The sequence below is a fragment of the Aulostomus chinensis genome, chromosome 2 (assembly GCF_037954235.1).
Source record: "Aulostomus chinensis isolate RoL2024-O1b breed Wild chromosome 2, RoL_Achi_v1.0, whole genome shotgun sequence".
Classification (NCBI taxonomy): Eukaryota; Metazoa; Chordata; class Actinopteri; order Syngnathiformes; family Aulostomidae; genus Aulostomus; species Aulostomus chinensis.
Window position 1 is genome coordinate 26,900,473 of NC_141321.1, and position 25,385 is coordinate 26,925,857.

General features: G+C 41.1%; 3 protein-coding genes across 4 annotated transcripts in view; 2 read left to right on the top strand and 1 right to left on the bottom strand.

Moving 5' to 3' along the window:
* LOC147269623 (RNA polymerase II elongation factor ELL2-like) overlaps positions 1–9,243 on the top strand; it is a 30,878-nt gene extending 21,635 nt beyond the window's left edge. The window contains exons 7-13 of the mRNA XM_086188002.1: positions 2,080–2,204; positions 2,888–3,002; positions 3,173–3,638; positions 4,244–4,295; positions 5,017–5,188; positions 5,312–5,356; positions 6,556–9,243. Of these exons, the coding sequence (XP_086044128.1) occupies positions 2,080–2,204; positions 2,888–3,002; positions 3,173–3,638; positions 4,244–4,295; positions 5,017–5,188; positions 5,312–5,356; positions 6,556–6,666 (1,086 nt within the window). The 3' untranslated portion in view covers positions 6,667–9,243. The remainder of the gene's footprint in view (positions 1–2,079; positions 2,205–2,887; positions 3,003–3,172; positions 3,639–4,243; positions 4,296–5,016; positions 5,189–5,311; positions 5,357–6,555) is intronic.
* A 1,160-nt stretch (positions 9,244–10,403) lies between these two features.
* wdr93 (WD repeat domain 93) lies at positions 10,404–18,387 on the top strand. 2 transcript variants are annotated; one of them, XM_086188038.1, is made up of 15 exons: positions 10,404–10,479; positions 11,478–11,679; positions 13,456–13,520; positions 13,638–13,716; positions 13,829–13,893; positions 14,073–14,151; positions 14,314–14,398; positions 14,478–14,542; positions 14,755–14,844; positions 14,974–15,087; positions 15,587–15,791; positions 15,953–16,013; positions 16,123–16,279; positions 16,399–16,585; positions 16,781–18,387. In XM_086188038.1, exons 1-15 carry the CDS (start codon positions 10,438–10,440, stop codon positions 16,899–16,901), a joined length of 1,617 nt encoding a protein of 538 aa, XP_086044164.1. In that variant the 5' UTR covers positions 10,404–10,437; the 3' UTR covers positions 16,902–18,387. The 2 variants fall into 2 exon arrangements, with proteins under 2 accessions (XP_086044164.1, XP_086044172.1); XM_086188046.1 differs by having other exon boundaries at positions 14,758–14,844.
* A 958-nt stretch (positions 18,388–19,345) lies between these two features.
* On the bottom strand, positions 19,346–24,655 carry LOC147269625 (putative gonadotropin-releasing hormone II receptor). The gene is made up of 4 exons (XM_086188058.1): positions 24,558–24,655; positions 22,549–23,149; positions 20,952–21,156; positions 19,346–20,386 (listed from the first exon to the last, which is right to left on the bottom strand). Exons 2-4 carry the CDS (start codon positions 23,092–23,094, stop codon positions 19,863–19,865), a joined length of 1,275 nt encoding a protein of 424 aa, XP_086044184.1. The 5' UTR covers positions 23,095–23,149; positions 24,558–24,655; the 3' UTR covers positions 19,346–19,862.
* Between the last annotated feature and the right edge of the window lie 730 nt (positions 24,656–25,385).

Sequence of the window (25,385 nt, forward strand, 5' to 3'; positions counted from 1 at the left end):
CAGGGCCATCAGGGGCCATCAGGGGCTCAGTATCTTGCTCAAGCATACTTGGACATGGTCTCTGGAGGAAGTGAGGATGGAACCAGCGACCCTTTGGTTGCTAGATGGCCACTCTACCTCCATGCCGCCCTCATCGTACATTACTGTAATATGGAAATAGATATTTATACATTTAGAAAAAAAGCACTGCACGCTCATGCGTATCCAACCTCTTTGTCTGCACTGGCACAAATAAGATTGTACTGATGTGTGCACGTACACTTTAGTGTGTGTATTCAGGGTGAAAACTCATTTGGGCAGTAACTTCTATGAAGACGACCATGTTCCCAGCGTCTTTTAAAATTATAGAATGCATTTAACAAGAAGAGGAACGTAAATCATTGCCTTTGATGTTCCCTGTTGATGTACAGAGCTGCTTCCATTCTGCCTGAATCCTGAAATAGCAGCAACTGTAGAGCCGATGATTTGCTTCGCCCTTTCCATTAGATAAAGAGCAAATGCTTTATTTTCACTGGACTGTTAATGATCGTCTGTTTAAAGCTCACATGGCCCAGGTTCTGAAAAACAGAGATCTTCTTTCCAGCTTGTAAATATATAATCTTATATCAAGAGAAACCAATGTCCTGTTGAAGTTTTGATGTAATTTAAAAACATTGACTTTATGACTCTGATGTGAACAGTTGTGGGTTATTTCTTAATGGTGTGTGTGTGTGTGTGTGTGTGTGTGTGTGTGTGTGTGTGTGTGTGTGTGTATTCTGGTGGCATTCTGGTGCATGCAGGCTTTTTTGTGTCTGTGTGTATGTCTGTGTGTGTGTTTGTGTGTGTGTGTGTGTGTGTATGTGTGTGTGCAATTATGTCGATGCTGTAATTGTCTCTGCAGAGATTATGTTTGCTGTGGGACAGGCTGTTCTGTCAGGAGGCCTAAGAAAGATAGATCTCCTTGGAGAAAGACAGTCCAACTAGATTAAAGAGGAGGTTAAGAAAGTCTCTGTGAGAAAGAAACCTGGAGACTCTCACATGGGAAGAAGATTTAAGAAACGGGTCATTGATTTCTCATGAAGGTGGATGTGTCCTGGACCCCGTAATGACTCTTGGTGATTTCACGGTGTATTTGATGACAAGTTAAATCGTAATGAATTGGGAGAGGGATTGTTTTTGTAGTGTTAGATGTTAAAGTTACTTTGACCAGTGTTTGGAAATACTTTGTAAATAAAATAACAACTATCAGTGGTCAAAGTTTAGACAGGTTGGATATTTGGCATGTTATAATACAAACTGTGCCAGAAAATGTGTTTCCTCTGTCTTTTTACTTAACAACACAACCACTCAAAGATTTTTTTTAATTATGATTTAATTATTTTGGGGTGTAATAAAAATTAGAAAAAGACACACGGTTCTATTATCTGAAAAATTAATGTGACTGTTTTTATTGGGGGGGGCTGCACGGTGGTGCAGTGGTTAGCACTGTTGCCTAACAGCAAGAAGGTTCCAGATTCGTCTTCCTCCCACAGTCCAAAGACATCAAGAGGGGACGAGGCTGATTGATACTCTAAATTGACCGTAGGTGTGACTGTGAGTGTGAATGGTTGTTCGTCTCTCTATGTTGGCCCTGTGATGGACTGGCAACCTGTCCAGGGTGAACCCCGCCTCTCGCCCGTTGACGCTGGGATAGGCTCCGGCCCCCCCACGACCCTAAATGTTGGAATAAGCAGAAGACGATGGATGGATGGATGTTTTTGTCGGGTTCTTAAAGTGATTGTATGCTTGTGTGCTGAAGCACCTAAAGGGAAGACACATCAGAATCACAAGAAGGTCATAATAAGTAAACAGTGCTGTGATTATAGAGCTGTTGTGGTCCAACACATTCCCAGTTTAATGAATATGTTTTGTCTGTTCTCTGGTACTGTTTTTTTTTATGTAACTCTGCTGTTTAAAGTTACAGAATATCACTTTTATATTGTGTTTTTTCAGCATAATTGGTTGTTTCAGAGTAGAAGTTGTTAGATAACTGCAATGTGGTTGTTTACTGACGTGAGTACAGACAGAAATTAAAGATGAGTTCCATATTTTGTATTTTAGGTGGCAAAAGTGAATCCCAAAGACAGCGGCTACCTGTTGAAGGACGATTTCTACAAGCATGTGCGAAGGGACTGGCCGGGCTACAGTGAGGAGGAGAGGCAGCTGATCAGCAGGCTGTTGGCCAGGTTCGTTTGAGACAAGAACCGGACTCAGGCTGGGCAGCCATTTGCCTTGAGCAGATGCGTTGAGGGTGAAGGAGAGATGAGGTGGGAGGGGAGATGACAATAAAGAGAAAAAGCAACAGGAGCCGAGGAAAAATGCACAAAACTAACTGCAGAGACTATGCAGAGTTATTAGAAGGCAGTAATGTAATATATTTGCACACAGATTTGCACATTTTACTGCCACTATTGTCTACTTCATAGCCAAGCTTGTGTCCTTTCTTTTTCTTAAAAGGTTGGGGGGGGGGTAATCTTCTCTGAACTGAAACCTGTGTCTTGCCATTCTATAGATAAAACAAACTTGAGAATGCCTTGATGATGAAACAGGCCTCTGGTTAATAAATTTAGTACTTGGATGTGGAAACCTTTTCACAGGATTCAGTTGTTTCTCACTCATTGCAGTCTTTTCTTCTCTCTACCACGTCGTCTTCTTTTAGCCCCCCACAACTTTTCCCAGGTGCTAATCAACACCCCGAGCCTGCCTGTACCTGCAACACAAAGAATCTGTGTTGCATTTTTATGCTAAGTCTGCCTCTAAATTCCCTTAGGTTGTGCAGTGACACCAGTTAAAATGAAGTGTTTCTCCAATTCCACACATCCTCTTGTCTTGTTTTCAGTTTGCCTTGTTCATTCTTTCTGTTTCACAGAAAGCTGCAGCCTCACATGAGCAACCCGTCAAGGAATCCTCAAGCAAACGGATTGATGCCCAAGTCATCAGAGGACACAACGCTACATCCCAGCACTGCAAAGAACCCTGCAGTGGTAAATAAACGGCAAAATTATCCCATGCCCACAATTGAAATGGTGTATTTCTTATCTGTGTTTGACATCTGATTGACAAGTTGGAATCCAAGTTCAGTATCTGTGTTTCTGAGAATGTTAATTTATGATTTATTTGATTTAATTCTATCTCTGTCTTCTTAATCCCCCAGAAACGCCCCGTGCCTTTGGACTCACTGGAAAGACTAGCTGTTAAGAGGCAAAAGCTATCTGATCTGAGGGTGCAACAGCAGCCAATTATTAACGGACTCTTGAACAATAACACAACTCCTACCCTCAACCCCACTTTCCACACAAAGATTGACATTCAAAGGACAAGTAACCATCCCGGGAACCCAAATGGATTACCAGGAAGCCTCGGTGGCTCTTCTCTAATACACAAAATGACTTCTGACACACCTGCTTCAGAAAGCAATGAGCAAAAGCCCAAAGTAAACGGCCACGAGCCACCACAGGGTGACTCTGACTTCTCTCACCAGCAGCTCACCAACAGCCAGCACAGAAAGAAAAAGTCTAAAAAGCACAAAGAGAAGGAGCGGGAGAGGTTAAAAGACAACCAGGGCTGTGAATGGCTTGAGACAAGTCCCGATCTAAAGCAGAACCCGGACAAGCTTGATAGTAAGGCCCCCTTTTACATCCTGGCATTGACAATATTCCTGTTTTTGTTATCTGAGTTCATAAGGCAGTTTTCTGCACCGATTGACAGTACCCAAGTAATTTTACTTGAATACTGTACTTAAGTACATTTTTCAAGTATCTGTGCTTTACATGAGTATGTGTTTATGCCCTACATTTTAACACAAATATCTTTTTTTCCATTACTATATTTGTCCAAGTGTTTTTGTGAATGTTCCATCTGTTCAGCACCAGCTGGTTAACCACACACGCTCTTAAGTGATGGCCAGCAGTGTGGCGTTTGTTTGGAAGCCCACTGGTACATTTATGCAGCATTATCTCCTGAGCAGGTCTGCTTTTGCTCCCGCTAGCCCCTCTCTGGAGTCCTCAGTATGTTATGCGCCTGACTGGTTGAACAACAGCTTGATCAGTGCTTTGGGTCTCTAAGGTGACACGTCTCCCGATACCCACAAGCTCTTAGCGTGTCTGCACGGACAGGCCGGCACATGCAGTCACGATGTGGCTTTTAGCAAAACAAAAAAACCTCAGAAAAGATCCAAGTGTCATGCAGATGAGTTTAATGATTCAGACTCTTTGTTTTCTTGCAGATCCTGACATCACGAATGACGTGGCCTCTGAGGGGAAGCCAGATTATGTGCTGTGAGTCTTTCCATCATTTAGATGTGATTGTTATGTATAAAGTCATTGCAATACTGCTGCAGTAAAGATTTTTATTCAATGGAATTACACACACACAATCTCCACTGTATAACATCTGCTAAAAAACAAACAAAAAACGTTAATGTCATTATAAAATCACAGTGTGATTGTGATTGTGATTGATAGTGTGTGTGTCTATATATGTATATACATATAGATAGATAGATAAAGATGCATTACCATTGCATTTTTACCTCCAAATTTGCTAGTCTTACCCTCTTCTGTCATTCAAAATTCACATATTTTTTCACGATTGTTTCACATTACTAGACAGACATCACCACTGAATATATGAAGGTGGTTCTCGTGGATATTCAAGAAAGGACTGGCTGCTTTTGACTGAGCACCATAGGAAGAAGGTGGCCACATGCTGCCATCTTGTGTCTGATAGGGGTTGAGCCTGAAATAGAAACGCAAATGGAAATGAAAGAAATGTTACTAATTGCCTCTTGTAAAAATGACACAATAACACATAATAATAGTAATAATAAAGATAGATAATTGAATCTGAAAATTTCCAGATACAGGCTGTACTCTGTGTGCAGGATGTAAGTTGAGGAGGACAAGGTGTTTTGGTTTCTGTGTTTTCCCTTTTGTTATGAATATGTCAGCAATGGATAGGAGATTATCAATAATGTTGCCTCTGTGTGTCCACTTGTAGCACTTATGGAAGGATCACATGTTTGGAGCAACGACAAAGGTACCTGGAAGATTTCTGCGCGGAGTATGATGAGTACAAAGACCTGCACACCAGGATCGCCACCATCACTCACATGTTTGTTCAGCTAGGATCCAAGATCAAGAGTTTGTCCCCCGGCACACAAGAATATAAGGTACGTTGGAGTGTGTCAAGGAAGAAACACTGTTTATTGATGCTCAATGTTCATTACAGTAGATGCTAAGGTACAATGTGATACACCCATGTTAATATTTACACTCTGTTTTGTATCATTTAGATCATGGAAGACCAAATATTAGAAAAGTACAACAAGTATCGAAAGGTAAGATAGTTTGTTTAATTTACTGCCTTTTTATTGATTGTTTAATGTCATAAAAGGAATAATATTGGAGTCTTTTTCTTTTTTAATGCAGTTCGTCCAAATAAAACATAAATTTGCTCATGAGCCAAATTCATCCAATTCTTGGCGCGCCACACCAACATGTAACACGTTTTGTTGCTGTGAGAACAGAACTCATCCTTGTAGTCAGTGCTCATCAGGTACTCAAAACGCTGTGCATTGCTCAGAGACAAATAGAGCCATTCTGAAGTAATGTTTGTATGGTACTAGGTTGGTGCATTCCACATAAACACACAAAATTCTGCCAAAATAAAGATACACGATGGCCTGCGTGGACACAGATCTGATTGGAGAGGCCAGAAATTGATCAGCTATCATCATCAACACTCACAGTGCACGATACCAGGAAGTGGTGCTTAGAGTTACTCTGAAGAGACCAAGGCCAGTGAAAGTTATTTTCATGTAAAGTAAAATATCGGAAAGCTGTATAGCAATGGTCACCACCCTTCCTCAACTCAAGATGACCTATGATGTCAGCAGAGAAGAGCTAGATCCTTTCACATAATCTGATTATACATACAGTATATAAAGTTCACATGTAGGGTGGAACCACTTTAATAGAACATTGGAGTTACATCATGTCAAACTTGCTGCAGCTGATCAAATCCAAATAGCATTCAGAAAAGAGGCCTTTTTGAAAGTTTATACTATGCAAAGGTTAACATGATCAATGATAAAACTTCACCATTATTCTGATACATTGATGCAACAAAATTAAAGCAAAATCTAAGATTGAAAGCAGTACTCCTCAAGATGCAGATCCTGGACCAGCTGTGTGCATGCTAGGTCAGGTGACAGATGCTCTGGAGAACAAATATTTGAAGATGTAAACATATTTTAGATGTTTTTGGCACAAGAATGTAGAGACATTTGAAGTACACGTTCCATCTCACTATAGATTCTTCATCGCAGCTGTTAAGCACTTCCTCTTAGTGTTTTTTTTCTAGTACCTCTGCATCTTCAGATCAGAAATATCCTCATCACCAGGTATTCCCCATCACCTTCCCGGAAAAATTCGATTTTCTCTGCAGCAACAAGGAGGGATGGTTTCTACCATTTCACCACTTGAAGGGACAGCCAGGGTGAGCGTTTCATTAAAATGCGTCCTCCTCTCTCCACAGAAGTTCCCAGGTTACCGGGAAGAGAAGAAGCACTGCGAGTATCTTCATGAGAAACTGTCCTACATCAAACAGCTCATCATAGACTATGATGTCTCTCAGGCTTCTTCGTAGCATCAGCTCCCCCTTCACTTTTTAACATCAGATCTTGTTCATTTTACATAAACAATATAGATAAAGTGTCAAAATTTTTTTGTTTTTGTTTTGCTTTTTTTGTCACTTGAGGGTGATATCAAAGACTTTGGATGAAACTGCAGCCATCAAGCTGCATCTGCTGGGACCGCGGAGGACTCTGTGAACGCTAAAGATCACAAGTTGAGAGCAGATTCACTATGGTATTTCTAAATGTTTTCAAGTTATTTTATTTTTTTATATTAGGTATAAGTGATACTTCACCCACAAAGTGTATTTTGTCTTTCAAGTACTCACAAATAGGCATCTGAAGCTCACAAACATGTTTCTTCCCAATTGAACTGCTTGTTTGTGACTTTGATTACATTGCGCCCAGCACTTGAGTGTGTGTTTGTAAGAGGACAGGTTACCATTTTTGCTTTGTGCAGCGATGAGAAAACATCTTTGTGAGCTCAAGACACCTTTTTGAGTAGTTGAAAGGCAAAATACACGTCTCATGGTGAGTTTGATGTGAGTGGTCCAAGGAGAGAGGGAAATACTGTCATACTCTGCATTCATGAGATTTTACATCCAACATCATCTTAGAAAGCACCTCTTCACATCTCATCGCCTTGACAATGTCCTTGTGGTCTTTTCCAGCTTTGTTGCTGCCAATGTCGGTGCACGCTGTTTAGTTTGAAATGTGTACAAGGTTGCAGACTTTCATTCATTTGCATGCTAAGTCAAACAATGACTCAGGCAAGTTCATATGATCCTAATTATTTTAATATGCAGCGCATCAGAGTTCATTTTATGGTTCATGGGCCATAGTTGAAGCTGCCCTCTGCAAGGAAAAGCCTTCTTATCTTAATATGCATCCAGAGTGAACACACGCCACTCGATCCCTGCGAAGTTTCCCTGAGTGTGTCTGGTGTTACTCCAGGTTACCAGGACTAGTTTACAGCAGGCACTGCAGCAGCATCTCAACAAAATCTTAAGTTGATTTTGTGATTGACAGTCTTGACAGAAAGAGTCACAAATATATGAAGTGAAGTTATAACAGGTTCTCCGTCGTTGTCGTCAGACATTAAACACTCAGTTCTCGTAGTGCAGTCAGGATGCAGCTGAATCCAGTGAACAAGTGATGTATGTAGCAGGTTGGACATGTTGCAGTTACAAGCTGCATCCCAAAGGCACTTGAGTTGCTCGAAAGTATTAATTCACCCAACTTTTCTTTTTATAATTTAACAGAAAATAAAACACTTATCCTTGATGAAGGTTCCTACAATTCGGGGTCGAAAGAGGAGTTTTCCCCTCAAATTAAGTTCTTAATATGGCACAGAATCTACTTTCAAGTATTTTATCCCACTGGGACACATCACTTTTTTTTTGTTTTTAAAGCTTAGAACTACTGATGTATTTATTTTACACCACCTTCTTTTTCCTTCTGTTGTCGGAATCCATTGCAGGTGAAGGAGGGAGAGGGTGCGACCACATTCCAGTCACGTAATTTAATGTGTATTCTACCTTTGTCTTGACCTGACGCTGTCGTTGAGAGTCACTGGATCACAACAATGATGATAAAATCAGACGCAGCGTCTACAACACTACAGCTGTTTGATCATTAACTGAAAAGGTTTTTGAAAAGCTGTATGAAAAACTTTTTAGGGAAGCTGAAATCCATGATGGTACAGTAGATGATAATTAATATTGTATTGCATTGTCATCTATTCTAACGAGAAAGTTCTATAAAATACGTTTAAAAAAAAAACACTAGTGAGGTTTTAACCGATGCTTCGTGGATGATTTCAGCCTGAGGAACATGAGTTTTCTTGGAAATATGGAGCCATATTGGTTACAAAGAAAAGTGTGCATTTTCAGCACAATAACCAGTTATTTTACTTGGGAATTTTTTTGCTTGGATGAGTTTGTATTCTTCAATTTCCAGCTTATAATCGGTGCCCGTTCTGTTGTTTTTTTTCCCCCCGCTTTTGTTGTTGTTTTTAATAAAAGGGGCAGCAGGCTAGTGAAAATTTAATTCAAGCCATTGTTACATATTTTATACTGAATGTTATCACACGGGTGGTGATGTAGAAGCCTTAAGAATGAATTTTTATTGAACAAAAACAGCCAAAAATCAACAAGGAGTCATAATCCACACACACACACACACACACACACACCTGTTACCTGCCTTATATTACTGTTAGCTGTTACATTTCAAACTGTCTAAGTAATGCCAACAGGGGCTTTCTCACTGTGAAACAACTGGAGAAAATACTGTCATGTCGGGTAAGATTATGTAGTTCATACATTATTTAGTGCAGTTTGATTAACCAGTCAGTAGCATTCTCAACACTGAGGCATATGCTCATATACACTCACTTGCCAATTTATGTGATACACCTAGTAGTGTGATGCAGCAGCCCTGCAATAGATACAATTTGATTAAAGGCTGTTGAATTGTGCTGGGTTGTACTGAGGGGTTGTTCTCATATTTTATCCTGTTTCTTCATACACTTATCAACTCTCTACAATTCTGAGCACATGACAAGAACAGCACTCAGCAAGTGTTTTTTTTTTTCTATATTAATAATATAATAATAATCACATTCAGGCAGTGGGTCATGATCACAAAATAGCTTTTTGGTGGAAAATGTGAAATAGTTACAAAAGGTCAATTGAAGACGAGCTTACTGGTATTGATGACAGAATCGCTGGTCTTAAAGATGGAACACCTCTTTCAAAATCACCAAATTATTTTTTATTTATCTGTGAAGGTCATAATCACAAAGTGTCAGTGAGTTTCGGACTGTGCAGTATGTATGGGGGGGGGGGGGGGCTTGTATATTCCCAGAGGTTTTAGAGAGGAGTATGCATCATGAAATGCATTTATTTTACAAATGTATAGGCAACATCCTCCAGTCACATTGTGTAAACTTCAAAAAGAATAAACACAAAAGTTACTCAGAGATTGTGTTGTTATGCTTGATTTTTTTTTTTTTTTAATTTTCTTAATTGTAGGTAATGTAGGACCTCTACACACTTTCTACCATGCACAGGTCTGGAGATCCAGGTAAGCGGGTCCTTATCCTACACTTGATGTTCCGGTGGTTTAAGGAAAAAAATATATTTAAAAAAAAATCAATGGAAGTAGGCGCCGCCATTTAATTTGCAATCGCAGAAATGAAAATGAAATTCAAGTTTGAAGAAATGTATTGTGCTCGCTGCCTTTGGAACTTCAAGGTAGCGACTCGCCATTCCCGTGTCCATAGAGACGCTGTTGTTATGGAGACGGCGAACTCGCTCCAAGCCCTCGTGCCTGCAGGTGTTTAAAGTGTGGTCAAATTACGGTAAATAAAACAAAACAAAAAACGTAGTGGCACGTCGTTTTTGTTCGACTTGCTTTATTTTCCCCTCAAGTGTGTTTACCACCGCGTTCGTGGAGGGTCTGCTTAGTTGATCACCGGCTAACCGTTAACTAGCTGCTAGCTAGCTAGCGGTTTGTTGTAGGCAACGAACCACTGTCCACACAATTTGCTTTGTATTCAATACACCCGCAATTTTGAGTGTCAGGTTGGCTGTGATTTTATAATGACATTAACGTTTTTTGTTTGTTTTTTAGCAGATGTTTAATGAGCACACTCAATGCAGGTTCTTGATGGAGTACTTTTAGATTTTGTTGGTGGACTATCACCACAACTTCTACTCTTGAGATGAATACCATATTCTTGAATACCAGAAAGGACGCTTCCATACCGGGCGGAGAGATCCATGGAGGAGACGCCTACATTAGAACTGTCAAGTACGACGGAGGTAAGACACTGTAGCCCTGACACAACGGAAGTTATCAGGTTTTTAATGACGTAACATAGTAACAAAAGTTAAATGCTGCGTTAAGAATACATGTGAATTGAAACAATACGCGGTGATCGTGGATGTGACAGGAATAATACGTTTAAATGTTTGGATAAATCGTCCACATGGTGCACACCTATTTTGAACATAGAAAAATTGTGATTTGGAGACTATAAATATATACAAAATATTAATTCTAGACCAGAAAAAATAAAACACTTGTTGAATACAATTATGTTTTATCGTAAATATGTTTAAGCAAATTTGTTGTTTTTTTCCCAGTAGATTCCAATCTCAATCACTACCAGATAATATTATTAGTATGTTGTTATTATTATTATGTAGACTGGAAATATAAGGCACCTCATTTTATTGCAGTTTATTGCCTCCCGTGTTTTACATGAATATTTTGATGGAAGTTTTTTTTTTTTCCCAGTAGTTTCTATGTCATGTGACCCAACAGCGTCAAATCAAACCCAGACATGATTATGTGACTGGACAAATAAGACGCATGCAATTTTACTGCTTCTCCTGCTTTATATGAATATTTTAATGGAAAATTCATGTTGGTTTGTCTTCAATAGCTCCCATGCCATGTGACTCAGTGACTCCAGGTCTAAACCAGATATTGCTTGACTGATAGAAGTGCCTTCTTTTCTTGCATTTTACTGCCTCCTCTTGTTTCTATGAATATTTTAATGTTTGTCTTTTTTTTTCAATAGCTTCCATGCTGTGTTCCCTTGCAATTCCAAATTAATTTCTCCCACTGCCCCAAAATAAAATACTGTTTATTATATTGTTCATGGTCTAATCCAAAACTATGTTCACCACTACGCCAATGTGTTATTGCAGGCTTTTGGGTCATATAATTTGTTTATTTGCCCTTGAACATAAAATGTTTATAAGGATTTTACAACCCATCTGCTTCTTGTATTTGACTGTCTCCTGCTGTTTAGCTTCCAGAGAGCACCAACTGCCTGGCGTGTTCAGACGATGGCCAGTACCTGGGTCTGGGTCACTCCAGGGGCTTGTCAGTGTGGTGTGCATCTCCTCTGGTGTGTGTGACAGAGTGGCTGCAAGACAGACTGGAGATTACATCTCTTCAAATGACCAACATGACTGAGACAGCCTACTTGCTTGGCAGTATCGATGATATGGGTGGGTGGCTTGTGATCAGCTTCTGTTTGTAATCTGTACACCTTAAGTCCTGAACTCATGCACTGTTAAACACTTGTCAACCAGAGGGAAGAAGAGTAAACACTGGAAAAACCCCGAGAGGTTCATCATGAAGTCCAAAACCCCAAACCAGTGAAGTTGGCACGTTTTGTGAATCGTAAATAAAAACAGAATACAATGATTTGCAAATCCCTTTCAACCTATATTCAATTGAATACACAGCAAAAACAAGATACTTCACGTTCGAACTGGTAAACTTTGTTATTTTTTGCAAATATTAGCTCATTTGGAATTTGATGCCAGCAACATGTTTCAAAAAAGCTGGCACAAGTGGCAAAAAAGACTGAGAAAGTTGAGGAATGCTCATCAAATACTTATTTGGAACATCCCACAGGGGAACAGGCTAATTGGGAACAGGTGGGTGCCATGTTTGGGTATAAAAGCAGCTTCCCTGAAATGCTCAGTCATTCCCAAACAAGGATGGGGCGAGAAACTTGTCGAACAGTTTAAGGACAACATTTCTCAATGACCTATTGCAAGGAATTTAGGGATTTCATCATCTACGGTCTGTAATATCATCAAAAGGTTCAGAGAATCTGGAGAAATTACTGCACATAAGCGGCAAGGCCGAAAACCAACATTAAATGCCTGTGACCTTCGATCCCTCAGGCGGTACTGCATCAAAAACCGGCATCACTGTGTAAAGGATATCACCACATGGGCTCAGGAACACTTCAGAAAACCACTGTCAGTAACTACAGTTCGTCGCTACATCTGTAAGTGCAAGTTAAAACTCTACTATGCAAAGCGAACGCCATTTATCAACAACACCCAGAAACGCCGCCGGCTTCGCTGGGCCCGAGCTCATCTAAGATGGACTGATGCAAAGTGGAAAAGTGGTCTGACGAGTCCACATTTCAAATTGTTTTTGGAAAATGTGGTCGTCGTGTCCTTCGGACCAAAGAGGAAAAGAACCATCTGGACTGTTATAGGCGCGAAGTTCAAAAGCCAGCATCTGTGATGGTATGGGGGCGTATAAGTGCCCAAGGCATGGGTAACTTACGCATCTGTGAAGGCACCATTCATGCTGAAAGGTACATGCAGGTTTTGGAGCAACATATGTGGCCATCCAAGCGACGTCGTTTTCATGGACGCCCCTGCTTATTTCAGCAAGACAATGCCAAGCCACATTCTGCACGTGTTACAACAGCGTGGCTTCGTAGTAAAAGAGTGCCGGTACTAGACTGCCCTGCCTGTAGTCCAGACCTGTCCCCCATTGAAAATGTGTGGCGCATTATGAAGCGTAAAATACAACAACGGAGACCCCGGACTGTTGAACACCTTAAGCTGTACATCAAGCAAGAATGGGAAAGAATTCCATCCGAAAAGCTTCAAAAATTAGTCTCCTCAGTTCCCAAACGTTGACTGAGTGTTGTTAAAAGGAAAGGCGATGTAACACAGTGGTAAAAATGCCCCTGTGCCAATTTTTTTGCAATGTGTTGCTGCCATTAAATTCTAAGTTGATGATTATTTGCAAAAGAAAATAAAGTTTCTCAGTTCGAACATTACATATCTCGTCTTTGCAGTGTATTCAATTGAATATAAGTTGAAAGGGATTTGCAAATAATTGTGTTCTGTTTTTATTTACCATTTACACAACGTGCCAACTTCACTGGTATTGGGTTTTGTAGAAAAATTGGTTCCTTGTTAAAAATGTCTTAGCATATTTATATAAGCTGGCGTTGCTTTCAACTTCAGGTGTTGCCCGAGTCTTTGCATTTCACGCCGAAGCTCTTCACCTCCTCAGTGTTATTAACACCATGGTGAGTGCTATTATTCTGCCTGTTTCATTCATATTTTTCATTTTACATCAGGGCCTTATATTGTATATCCACTTTCAATGGATAACGTCAGTACTTTATGTACACAATTTATTTCAGGAAGACGTCAACAAGAGGAGCATTTGCTTGACATTTGAACTATCTAAAGGTGGTAATTATGGTGCTGCATCAATCAGTTGTAAGTAGAGTCATTCCTTGATGTTCTTTTCATTGTTTGATTGTAATTGTAAATTCATATTTTAGACCTCATATCCAACAACGTAAATGCTGGACTTTCACATCTCATTTAGGTAATAGTGTTGTTTGGCTAGAAGTCTATCACCTCCCGTTAGAAGCATGGCTGAAAGAGTTACAGGTGATATAAACAGTTGTTTCACTGGAATTCAAATGCGTGACAAGTTAATTTTTTTTCATTTCAAACTTTTAAATTGCATATCTGGAGTTAACTGTCATATTCTGTGGAACTGAAGGTTCAATATCTTATATATTTTTGACATTTTTTTTTCTTTCTTTTTTTTGTTTTTAAATCCTCAGGGTCCAAACTTATCTGGAAAGGGAAAATGGTCTCCACTTGGAATGCCAATTAAAGCCAAACCACCCAGAAATCCAGCTGGTAGAATGTCACTTAAAATAGAACGTCGCTGAATTCCACTTATTTGTTGTATAACGGAACTGATGATGTGGTTGCTAGTATGAATGTGTGTACACAAAGATGCAGCAGGGACCAGAGAGTTCAGCCAAGTAAATATCTTAATGTGTTCCTGCTGTTTTGCAGGGACGGCACTTCAGAGCACACTTGAGATCTCAGACATTTTGACTCAGTCTTGTTTAGCTTTGGATGAAGGAAATGACGCTCCAAGGTACGATATTAAACTTTACAAAAATACCATTTCGTGGCAGAGTTGCCCTTCTCATAATAGTTCCTGGAATCTTTTTCAGACGCTGCACGCCACACTTTCTTCTGCCCTGTGGTCCGTTTGCTGGAGACAGTAAAGAAAAATCAGGTTTGTTACAGTGAGAGGTGAAGGTGTTCGCTAATATTTCATTTCCTTCACTATCATAATGAACAAGGGATCACATGCAGAGTGTTCCTGTTTGATGGGACTTGGGACTTTTACATTCCAATAAATTTGATCCCTCATATTTATTCAGCCTTGTATTTAAGTTATGTTTATGGATGTACCCACTCCTATTAATGTCTTTAAATGTTTCTTAGCAGATCTGCCGGTTGCTGTCTGCCTATGGTGGAGTGGCAGCCGAAATCTCCTTCAGTATTTGCTGCAGAAAGCACCAAAGACAAAACCAGGTCGCAATCAAATCCTCAATGTTATCTGGCACCAATCAACAGCATCTTGATAGCCCCGGCGTTCTGTGACTCTTACAAAATAGACTAATTTTGTATTATTTTTTTCCCCCCAATAACATCGCATATCAGATGTACTGTGGCCAAACACAGAAGAAATCCTCTGCTCTGCTGTTAGTGGATGCACCCGTTTCATTGCTCTTGGTCTCACTAAGTCTCTGGTGTGTGTCTGGGACAGGTTCTCTGGTGAGTAAAGCTTGTGAGGTATTTTTTTTAACACTTACAATTTCACTGCCTGTGAGCTAGCTAATGATACAGGTAACAGACGTTTATACAGAAAACTTGGACAATGTAATATCTAGTTTATATTCACATACTTGCACGCACCGATATCGACCAAGACGTCATCAATTACAAATTAACCTCTCGCTGTCCCCCTCGGAACGAATACAAACAAACAAAAAAAGACCTTCATCTTGAAAGCTGGCTGCACTGACATCTGTAACCCTCAACACACAAACAGCTGCACACATTAAACATGATCCAGTGAACTCTGCAGAGCTCCTCGTGTCACTTAGTTGTCAGTTATATTTAGCATTTCCCTGAGAGAAACTCACCCTACACACTAAAGATGCTGAGTCAGCAGCATAGACGTTGTGTGTGTGTGTGTGTGAGCGACGGATGCGAATAGTGATTATGGACTATTTGTTTCTCTTTCTCTGTCAATCTCACGTCTGTACTGCAGGATCTCCTTTGCCTGTTTCAGTGGTACCAACAGACAGCACTTTCTCCAGGCTGCTATTTGTAGCTCACTGGCCTGCATCTGCTGATGATTCCTGGACATTAACGGCAGCAGCAATCCACCTCATGGTGGTTTGCAAGAGTGGAGCCATTCACACAGTCACCACAGGGCGAGGAACCAAATCCTGCTCTGCTCAACTCTCTAAAAGGTTACCTGAATGTTTCCATCACCATTGTATGCATGTAACTTTCTTCATTCAAATAGATTGTTTATGTGTCATGTTGTATTCCTAATAAGTGATGCACTCTATCACATAAAGCATTTTCATGTATAATTCGCCATATCTCTAATAAATACCATGATTTACAGGCCAAAAGACAGCGGGGACCTGCCAACTATCAGTGCATCAGTGCCATTTCTGCAGGGCTTGGTAGGCAGATGACACTGATAACAAAAGGATGCAAAAATGCAATTTAGTTAACTCACGTTATAATTAACACTTTTTTGCTTTTTTTTTTTCTTGCTGGTTGGCTGAATAGTCACTTGTGGTGCAAAGAAATGGAAAAATGTTCCTCAAAGATGCCATCAACAAAACCACCCTGTGCTTTTTGGTTCCTCCCACAACTCATCTGCTCACTACTCCTTGCAGTCCTGTTTATGCTCTGAATATCAAACAGCAGATTCTGTTCGTACGAGGTAAACCCAGTGTCAAATGGAGTTTCTCATCGTTCTGTCGTTGCACTTTTTGACGCTTCAGGTGAGAAATCATGACCTAAACTAAAGCCTGTAACTTAAGGCTTTCCTGTCTCCCCCAGGTGACCCAGACCCCAGCTGCGGAGGCTCCTCTGAAGGAGACAGCCAGAGTCAGCTTTTCATCTTCCGCTTTGGAGACTCTTTTATTTTTAAGCAATATATTGTTTTTCCTCCAAACTGTCCACAGCAGCAAAAAACCTTGAACTTTGTTGCTCTAGAGGAAACCTGCAACCTCTACCTTCAGCAAAGGTGTGCGTCGTCTGTGTCTCAGTGCCTATATCTTATTTGAATATGTGGGTCCTTTTATTTTTGCAGTCCCAGTAGCACAGCTGAAATAATGTATGTTTCTTTGTAAAAGCAGACTCGTGTGTGTGTGTGTGTGTGTGTGTGTGTGTGTGTGTGTGTGTGTGTGTGTGTGTGTGTGTGTGTGTTGTGTGTGTGTAGAGCTCTGTCAGCAGATGGAAGGAACAAAGCTATAAAGGAGACATGGAAGCAACTACAGGACTCTGCAGTGATGGCACAACAGAGACATGAGAGGACTGCAGCAGGTGGAAACAGATCCTGAAGAATGCCATCAGAGGTAGTGCCGTAACAATATCAGGACATTTTGATCATTTGTTGAGTATGATTTTCCGTGAGAATTGATCCATCGGTAGATCTACAACATGAGTTACCATGGTGATGTATCCCACTGTATCCCAACTTCATGAAACTGAAAATGAACCAGAAGTTACGATTCAATGTGGTGTTGTGTTGACATTGTCACCGCAGATAAGCGATGGATTTTGCATTTGGCTACTGGCAAAGTTTTCTTGTATGTCAAAGGCTTCTTGTAAAATGTATCGTAAAAAGATGAGTGTATTCATGTTGATTAAGAGAGGGCCAGACTCATCCATGGTACATTAACGTTTAGTTGCCTTCGGGGTCCTTCAGTGTTTCATAAGTCATCTTTTTAATGTCAGAGGACCAAAAAAGACGGACTGAGTGCAGGAACATGACTCAGATTTTAAATGTCTTAAAAACATAACGTTATTCAAAAAATACCATGTGTACTTTTAATGTTCTTGTTTAGCGCTAGGTCTCCCTTCCAGCCTAGTTTCAGTTTTAATAGCATTTTTCTCCACTAGATGGAGGACAGAAATCCTGCCTTCAGGTTTTATCTCCTATTTTGAATGTCAGATAGCAGCCTGCATGGATGTGTCTGTAGTCTGACATGACCACCGAGTTGGGTGAGCTGCATCTGTCTGAAGGTAAATAGTCAATCTGTAATCTGTCAGCATCATGCGGCTGTGGAATGATTCCCGATTGGTTGAGCTTGGATTTTCGGCAGAACAATGATGCCTTTTCTTGAGCCAGAATATAGTCAAGGAGCTCAGCGTCTTTCTCTGTGTTGCGTCTCTGCTTTTATTGGCACAGAAACATTTATCTACATGAATTCAGAATTCACATTTCATCAGCTCAGGTCATATCAGGCCGCACTTTGACGCGTCTCGCCTGAAAGGGAACTGATATCGTTTTTAATTTGTTTCTCAGAAACCTCATTTGAATCTTTGAGAAGCCTAATGAGGAGTGATACCAAAGATCCTCACAACACTGCGGGTGTCTTGAAAGCACAGGTGCTGTAATCAAAGCACCTGTTTGTTTTCCCTTCCACATCACTTTTGTTCTAGAAGAAAGGACCGTTCAGTGAAACAGCGCAGCAATGTCCTCCTTAATTAAACTCTTCACCTAGAACCAGGCCAGGCTGAGAGGAAGTCTTGTCAGTGGTTTTGCTTTCACTCTTGTTAATTCCACCTCGTTCCTTTCTTTGCTTTTGTGAGTTACTTGTGACATTGTTGCATCATCTTTTTCTCAAGCAGGATACATGACATCTGTCAACATGTTTCCTTGTTGTATTTTCCTGGGAAAAAGTATTTATGTTACTGTTGTTTAGTGTCGTGTTTTTTTTCCTAAGGTTAAACAGCTACTCATCAATGCAAATTGAGGTGCAAATTATATTCAGGCTATTTCCTATTTAGTCTTTCTTCACATTAAAGGAAAATATGAATCTATCAGCAGCTGAAGAGTGGAACTTTCATTTTTGTTACATAAATATTAATTATTAAGGTTCACTGAAGTGTTGATGAATGAAAACAATTTGAGGGAAAAACATCTTCTCTCTTTATCTTTGATGTTGTTTGTTGCTGTTTTCTCAGCTTCACGTGTGCATAGTTCATCTTTTTTCATCATTTCCTCATTTCTGATACTAAACTTAATATTTGAGATTTTGGACTGTGGAATAAAACATCTAAAAACTGCAAACTTCCATAGTCTGTTGATAGTCAAGAGGTCAATGATGAAAATAGAAGTTATTTGCACAGAAACTTGAGAATGTCAATGATGGTGTTTTAAATCAGGACTTTTTCATGGGCACCTCAAGACGAGGTTTGAGGTGGTGACCAGTTACGCACACTTTGGCCAGCTAACCACTGCATCTTTGCTTGTACACATACTGTATATACATGCTCCTAACAAATGATGATTGATTGACAGGCGGATGTGATGACATTGGTTATGCAGGCTATGTAAGCATGCATCATATTTACATTTACAGGAAGAAAACTATCGAATTTTCATATTGTTTGACTTTGATATAAACTATTGAATAGGTGAACAAGCTGACCAAGGGCCAGAATGAAGAGGGTGAGAAAGCATTCATCATTCTTAACTGACATTCTGTAAGTATTTCATCACATACAGTTGGATTTAATGAATATTGGCGTGGTGATGGAGTTGTTTTAATTTAGAAGTAATCCTGACAGCCCTAAATCGTTCCGGAGGGTAAAAATACCACTGTAATTACATCAGTAAGTCACATGCCACAACATGAGTTCGAGATGCACTTTGTGTGCAAAACAAAAGAACCACACATTTCTCCAGTCCTTACAATGATTCACCTCAGACTCTTCTTTCTAAAAATGCTTCATTGGCATCATCTGGATCTGATGTTCCTCCGCCATTTTGAATGACTGGATGAGATTAGATAGCAACTGAAATTGATCTCGATTGTGTCCTGAACCACTGGAGGAACCTCTCTTGTTTGTGTAAAGCTAACAGCAATTTTGAAGTCATTAACTGTCGGTGTTGCGTCTCATTCACAATTCCAGCTGGCGGGTGGGGGGGTCATTTGGACACTGATTCATCGCTGATCAGGCCGCTGTCCCTTCAAGGAGGCTGCAGACATCAGGATGGACGGATGCTCAGGAGAGCTGCGCAGTGACTGAGCACCAGTGCGGTTGCAAGTGCAGTTAGTTGATGTCTTTGCCCTCATAAAAGTGGCGACATATCAAACGAGCCACGATGAACATATTTATTTAAGATGGCCCTACGTTATAGTTTCTAGACACACAAATCCTCATATCAACATCGTACAATCTCTGTATTTCCCCTTCGTGGAAATACAAGTTTTGTACAGAGGCAAAGTTGCCATATCTAAGAGGTACAAGACCTCACACATCAGTCAGAGAATAAATAGAGTTAAATAGCACTAGTCAAACTTTCCAGGGAGCCTCTGCCCTGTTTTCCCCTCAGATGAGACACTCTGGCCTGGACTGATAAGGTTTCCGTCTACCTCATTTCTGTTAAAAGCTGATTCTTGGTACGTGAACCTCTCCTGGCTGCCGGGGCTCACCTCCCTTCTCAGTTGAAAGGAGCTGGTTGCACAGGTGAAAGATCCAGTCGGACCCACGTTGTTACCCGGGTCCGAGGCTGTGGCAGTGCAGCAGTAATAACTCAGGAGCCTCTTTTGAAAGTGAGTGGTGAAAAGGCCATAGATGATTGGGTCCAGGCAGGCGTTGACGAGCCCAAAGATGAACAGGATGTGGGTCAGCGAGTGGGAGACCTTCCCTTCCAGGTCATCAGGGAAGAACCAGTACCACAGGCCCAGCAGGTAGTACGGAGTCCAGCAGATGATGAAGGACACAACGATGATGATGCTCATTTTCAGAGTCCGCATGCGAGCTCTGGGAATGTTGTTCTTTGAGCAGCGCAGATGCACTTCATTGGTGGATCCTGGCAGCAAAACACAACCCAACATATCTGAAGAGACTTGGCTGTTAATCTCATTCATAGAGATGAATTTGTTAACCTTTCTGTCTCCTGCTCCAACTGGCTATTAAATGCGACTAGAATAAGTAACAGAACAGATGTGGGCCACACCTGAGCCAAATATTGCTGGACGAATGTCCCCCAAACTTCAAGGAAACCCATATGATTATTATTGATGAACCAGTTTGGAGAAAATTTGTTTTATGGTGAAATGTTGTGACAAGTATTATAAAGCATATATTTGGCACAGAGGCAGAAAGGAAGCAAGCTGGTTAATTCATATTATTAGAGTGTTGTTTTTAATCAGGCAGGTTCTGAGGTACTTGTCTCTGAGATTTTAGAGCCTCCATGATTAAAACAAACAAACAAACAAACATAAAAACTAAAATGCAACAACTTCTGTCACAGGTCTGTCTGGGCTTGTGAGTTTTAGTTTCAGACTCACTTTGCCATGTCTTCGCCTGCACCTTTTGGATTCTGTTCCTCCGTGTGATCATAAACAGATTTAAACGTATCAGCTCGAACTCACGGTTGTCTTTTTTTAGACGCTTGGAGATCTCGAAGAAGATTCTCGTGTAACAGGTGATCATGATGAAGAGCGGCAGCAAGAACAGGCAGGTGAAGGTGAACATGTTATATGCCGTTTCCTGCCAGCGAGTCTCAAAACTTCCTCGCGTGGTGCACTGGGTGAAGTCTTCAGGATGGATGATGGTCACATTGTGGAAAAGGAACATCTGAGGATGAAGATCAAGAACATTCATAAAGGCATTTTCAGGTAAGAGGCTCTGGCCGTGTTCTCTTGACTCCACGGGCAATGGACCATCACACAGCTTCTTCCCTGGTTTATGTTCAGTTACAATTATAAAACACTAAAATTATATGTGGGAAAATCCAGCAACAGCCTTCCCAGTAATGTGTGACTAATCAACACATTTCACAGAGCACAAATCTTAATTGGGACCATCTCTTTTGCAAAATCAAAAGTGCAAAACCAAAATTGTCTGCATGTTCCTAACATGTTAGTTCATGCTGGGGATCGATAGATAGACAGATAGATAGATAGATAGATAGATAGATAGATAGAAATTACAATTTTCCTCTCATCCTGTCAGGGGGCGATGGAACTGCATGCCCACAGATGCTCCCTTTAAGTAAATTCAGTACAACTTTATTGATCACTAAGTGAAGAAGCAGTTTCTAGCATACACGTTGGCAATCGTTCTATCATTTTGTTGCAGCTTGATCGTTTCTAGAGTTCGTTGCGGTCATAGTGAACATGTCCGGCAAGGAAGCAAAGTGATCTTTGACATGTGGCTTGTCTGCAGGATTCCTCAAAAATTCATGCAGTTTTTGATTGAACTTGCTGGGAAAATATGTAATATTCCAGGGAACGAGTGATCTGGGTCCAATTGTATCTTGAAAGCAGTTCAAAGCCATTGGCAGCAGTTAATGACGACGTTTCACTCTGGCGTTAAATTGCTTGTAATTGACTGGTTGCTGGATTTCAGTCACTACATCATATGAATCAAATTCGGATCATTTTGTCTTCTAGAGGTTTCTCGTTGATATCACTGAACGCAGTCATGGGAAACCTGTATGAATAAAGTCCTATATTATACTATGTTCAATGTCTTTGGGTTTATCGTGAAGACAACATGGAGTAACAAATGTATGCAACACCCCCTGCTGAGTGACGTAGTATATTTCTGATGCCCCCTGCATGGATCCATGTAACCTCCACGGCAGACGTATGAGTTCTCTGAGTACTTTCCTGGCGGGGTCGTGATTTATTTCAGACTCAGATTACGAACCTTATTATGTCAGGTTGTTTTATTTGATGAGCACATATATGTAACTGATCATTTGTGGGGTATGAAATATTAGTTGCAGCAGATGTGATTATATTAACTGTAAATTTTAAAATGTCTAAAATGTAAGTGTTTAAAGAATTTTATCAGCAGAAAATATTTTAGATTAATCGCTTCAACTGAAGTCAAATTTTCATTCGAAGGTAAGTCATCAGAGGCGCGCCAGTGAAGTCTTCTATGATTTGTGATGAAACCAGTTTATAGGATGTTCCAGGGAGAATCAGAGATGATCCATGGACCCCACCTGAGATATTTTACCTGAGGGACTGACAGCAACGCGCTCATGCTCCACGCCGCCATCAGCATCACCCTGTTCCTCTTTCCCGCTTCACTGATGGCCAGAGGGTTGAGGATGGCCGACTGTCTGTCCAGACTGATCACCACGGTGACAAAGGCACAGGAGTACATCGCCTGCAGCTTGAGAAACATCAGCAGCCTGCAGGCGAAGTCCCCAGTGAGCCACTGGACTGTGATATTCCACACAGCGTCCACAGGCATCACGATGAAGGTCACCAGCAGGTCCGCCACCGTCAGGTTGATTATCAGCACTCTGACGTGGGATTTACGCTTCCCGTCGCCGTGAGCCGCCCACAGCACCGCCAGGTTGCAGAAGGCCGAGACACCACAGAGAATGAAGGTAATGACCACTCTGACTTTGGCTGCTGTGGTGAAGGTGGGAAGTGTCAGGGTGTCGCCCCCGACTGTGCAATTGTAAGGGGGCGAGGAGCAGTTACAGCTAGCGTTAAGCGGGCGGTCTGTCAGGTGATACATAATCGCCGTAGAATCAAAGAACGTTGAATTCATCTTCTGAAGCTGGCAGAGGCAGAAACATTCTGCTGGTCTGTCCTGGACCTGTGAGCTGGTAACCAGAGGAAAGAAGACATCAAAGATGGATGAGACTGAAGAGGACTTCGAAACACATTTGTGTTAGAACAGAACCACAAACATCTCATGAATGAGTCATAAAGAAGCTCAACAAGAGGAAGTAAAGCGCATGTATGGAAGCCTTAATGATGTCAAAGTTCATGGAGGTCAAAAGAAGAACATGGGAAAACCCTATAAAACATTTTTTATTAATCATGTTTTCCTGACGCTGTTGTACCTCATATTTGACAACCTACAAATGATGCTGTTCTCAACCAAAATGGACTAAACTAAGCAGCGTGTGTGTTAAAAGCCCCCATCACTCAAACGTGTTTCCTTCATCCGTCACTGTGCAGGATGATGTGCAGTTTATAAGTTTCTGCTCTTTTTTTTCTTCTTTTTTTTTTAATCCGACGGTGTGAGGTCACTTACGACCCGCTAGCAACCTACAAAAGTTTCATGTGGAAACCTGAAACACTTAGCAGGAAAGCAAGAGCGAATTTTGAAAAAGATGAATATTTCACTAAATAGATTCATTACATTTTAAACAAAAATACACACCAACCAAACAGCAGATTTGATTGGATTAACTGTAAATTTTAAAATGTCTAAAATGTAAGTTATTAAAGAATTCTATCAGCAGAAAATATTTTAGCTTAACGCTTTCATGTCATGTGACCCCTGCGGGCACCCTCTTGTCCAAATATGGTCAAATATATTGGGGGGGGGGGGGCTATTAAGATGGCAACAAACAAACAAACAAAACTGTACGTACAACTCGAGGCTTCAAAGAGAGTGACGTCACGCAGACCGTCCACTTATTTGACAGTTTACTCCACTGAGTTGTTCCTGATGTTTGGTCATCCTGCTGTGCTACAAATGTCAGCCGCCGATTCATTCGAGGGCAGCTGCATCAGTCTGGTCTGAGTAATCCTCGTAGTTCGTCTATGTGATGAAAACTAGGCTATTTACTCCTTTTGTGTGTTTTATAACGAATTGTGTGTATAATTTTGACAGTTATTCCAATTCTATAATGACACATCGTTGTCAACTCGTTAAACAGCATGTCAGGTTGTGCTGAAGCTGTCCGGAGCGTCTGGGCTTGTGTCGCTGCTGACGGAGGCCGTCTGGCAGGAGAAACAGGATCAACTGACGGAATCAAGCGTTCATTCCTGCAAACTGTTAACCTGCTCCACTTGTCGCATGTTATTCTCGGTATTTCCTCAGTTTAACTAACGTTTGTCCTCCACATCTGCAACAACAACAAAAAACACACTAACAAGGTGTGCGCTCGTATCCACTTCTGCCCCACAAACCGGATCAATGCTGTGTCACTTCTCTTTTTTTACAACATTAAAACTACAGGGAATGAATCCGGGAGAAGAAGAACAACAACAACTTACGTTTACGCGCAGTGCAGGAAGATTAATCCGTCATTCATTTAAAACTGCGGCAGAAAAGCTTCGCTGCACCTGAAGCTGCTCCAGTTAGATCCACTCCGTCCAGACTGCGCGCTTGTGCGCTCCGCTTTGAGCCAAGTGCCAATCACAGGCGCGCAAGGTGTGGTCTGACTGAATACAAACATATAGTCGTGTTTTTCTATCGGTCAGGGAGAAATAGATCCTGTCAGATATGCCGGTGGGGAAAACGTTTGTCAAAGAGAGAAGGAGAGAGAGTCACAGTTGGGATGTTGCCTCTGCTGTGAGGAAAAGCAACACTGTAAGACATGACTTGGGAGATGGAAAATGTTCTCTTTAAGCCTGAGAAACGTGAAAATCTGAGCAGGCAGCTGCAGAGACGTGAGAATTGTGGCTCGTGGTGCATTTTAACCATGTGCGCAACACGTAAAAGTAACTCCAACTAAGGCTTGTAAATGTTGCAGTACGTGTATTATTCAAGTTTTGGTGAGTATTTCAAAAGTTAATGGTGCTGACACTTTCAACACGCTTCACCCTTGAGCTCAACACAACCAGCGATGCTACGCTCGGTGAATCAGCTGCTGCAGCGTAGCCTCGTAGTTGCTTTAAACGTGAGAACGCTCTGTCCACAGAAATCAAGCTGTCACCTAAACTGCGAGGGGATGTTGTAACAATGTTTGGGCGTGTGAGCTCGACTGTTGGTAGCCATGACGCCACAGAATGACCAGGGTTTTGAGCAGGGAACATCTTCCAATTCAGGAACCATCATGCATCTCTGCATCTGGAAGCAGATGTCAACAGCAAAGGGGTCAA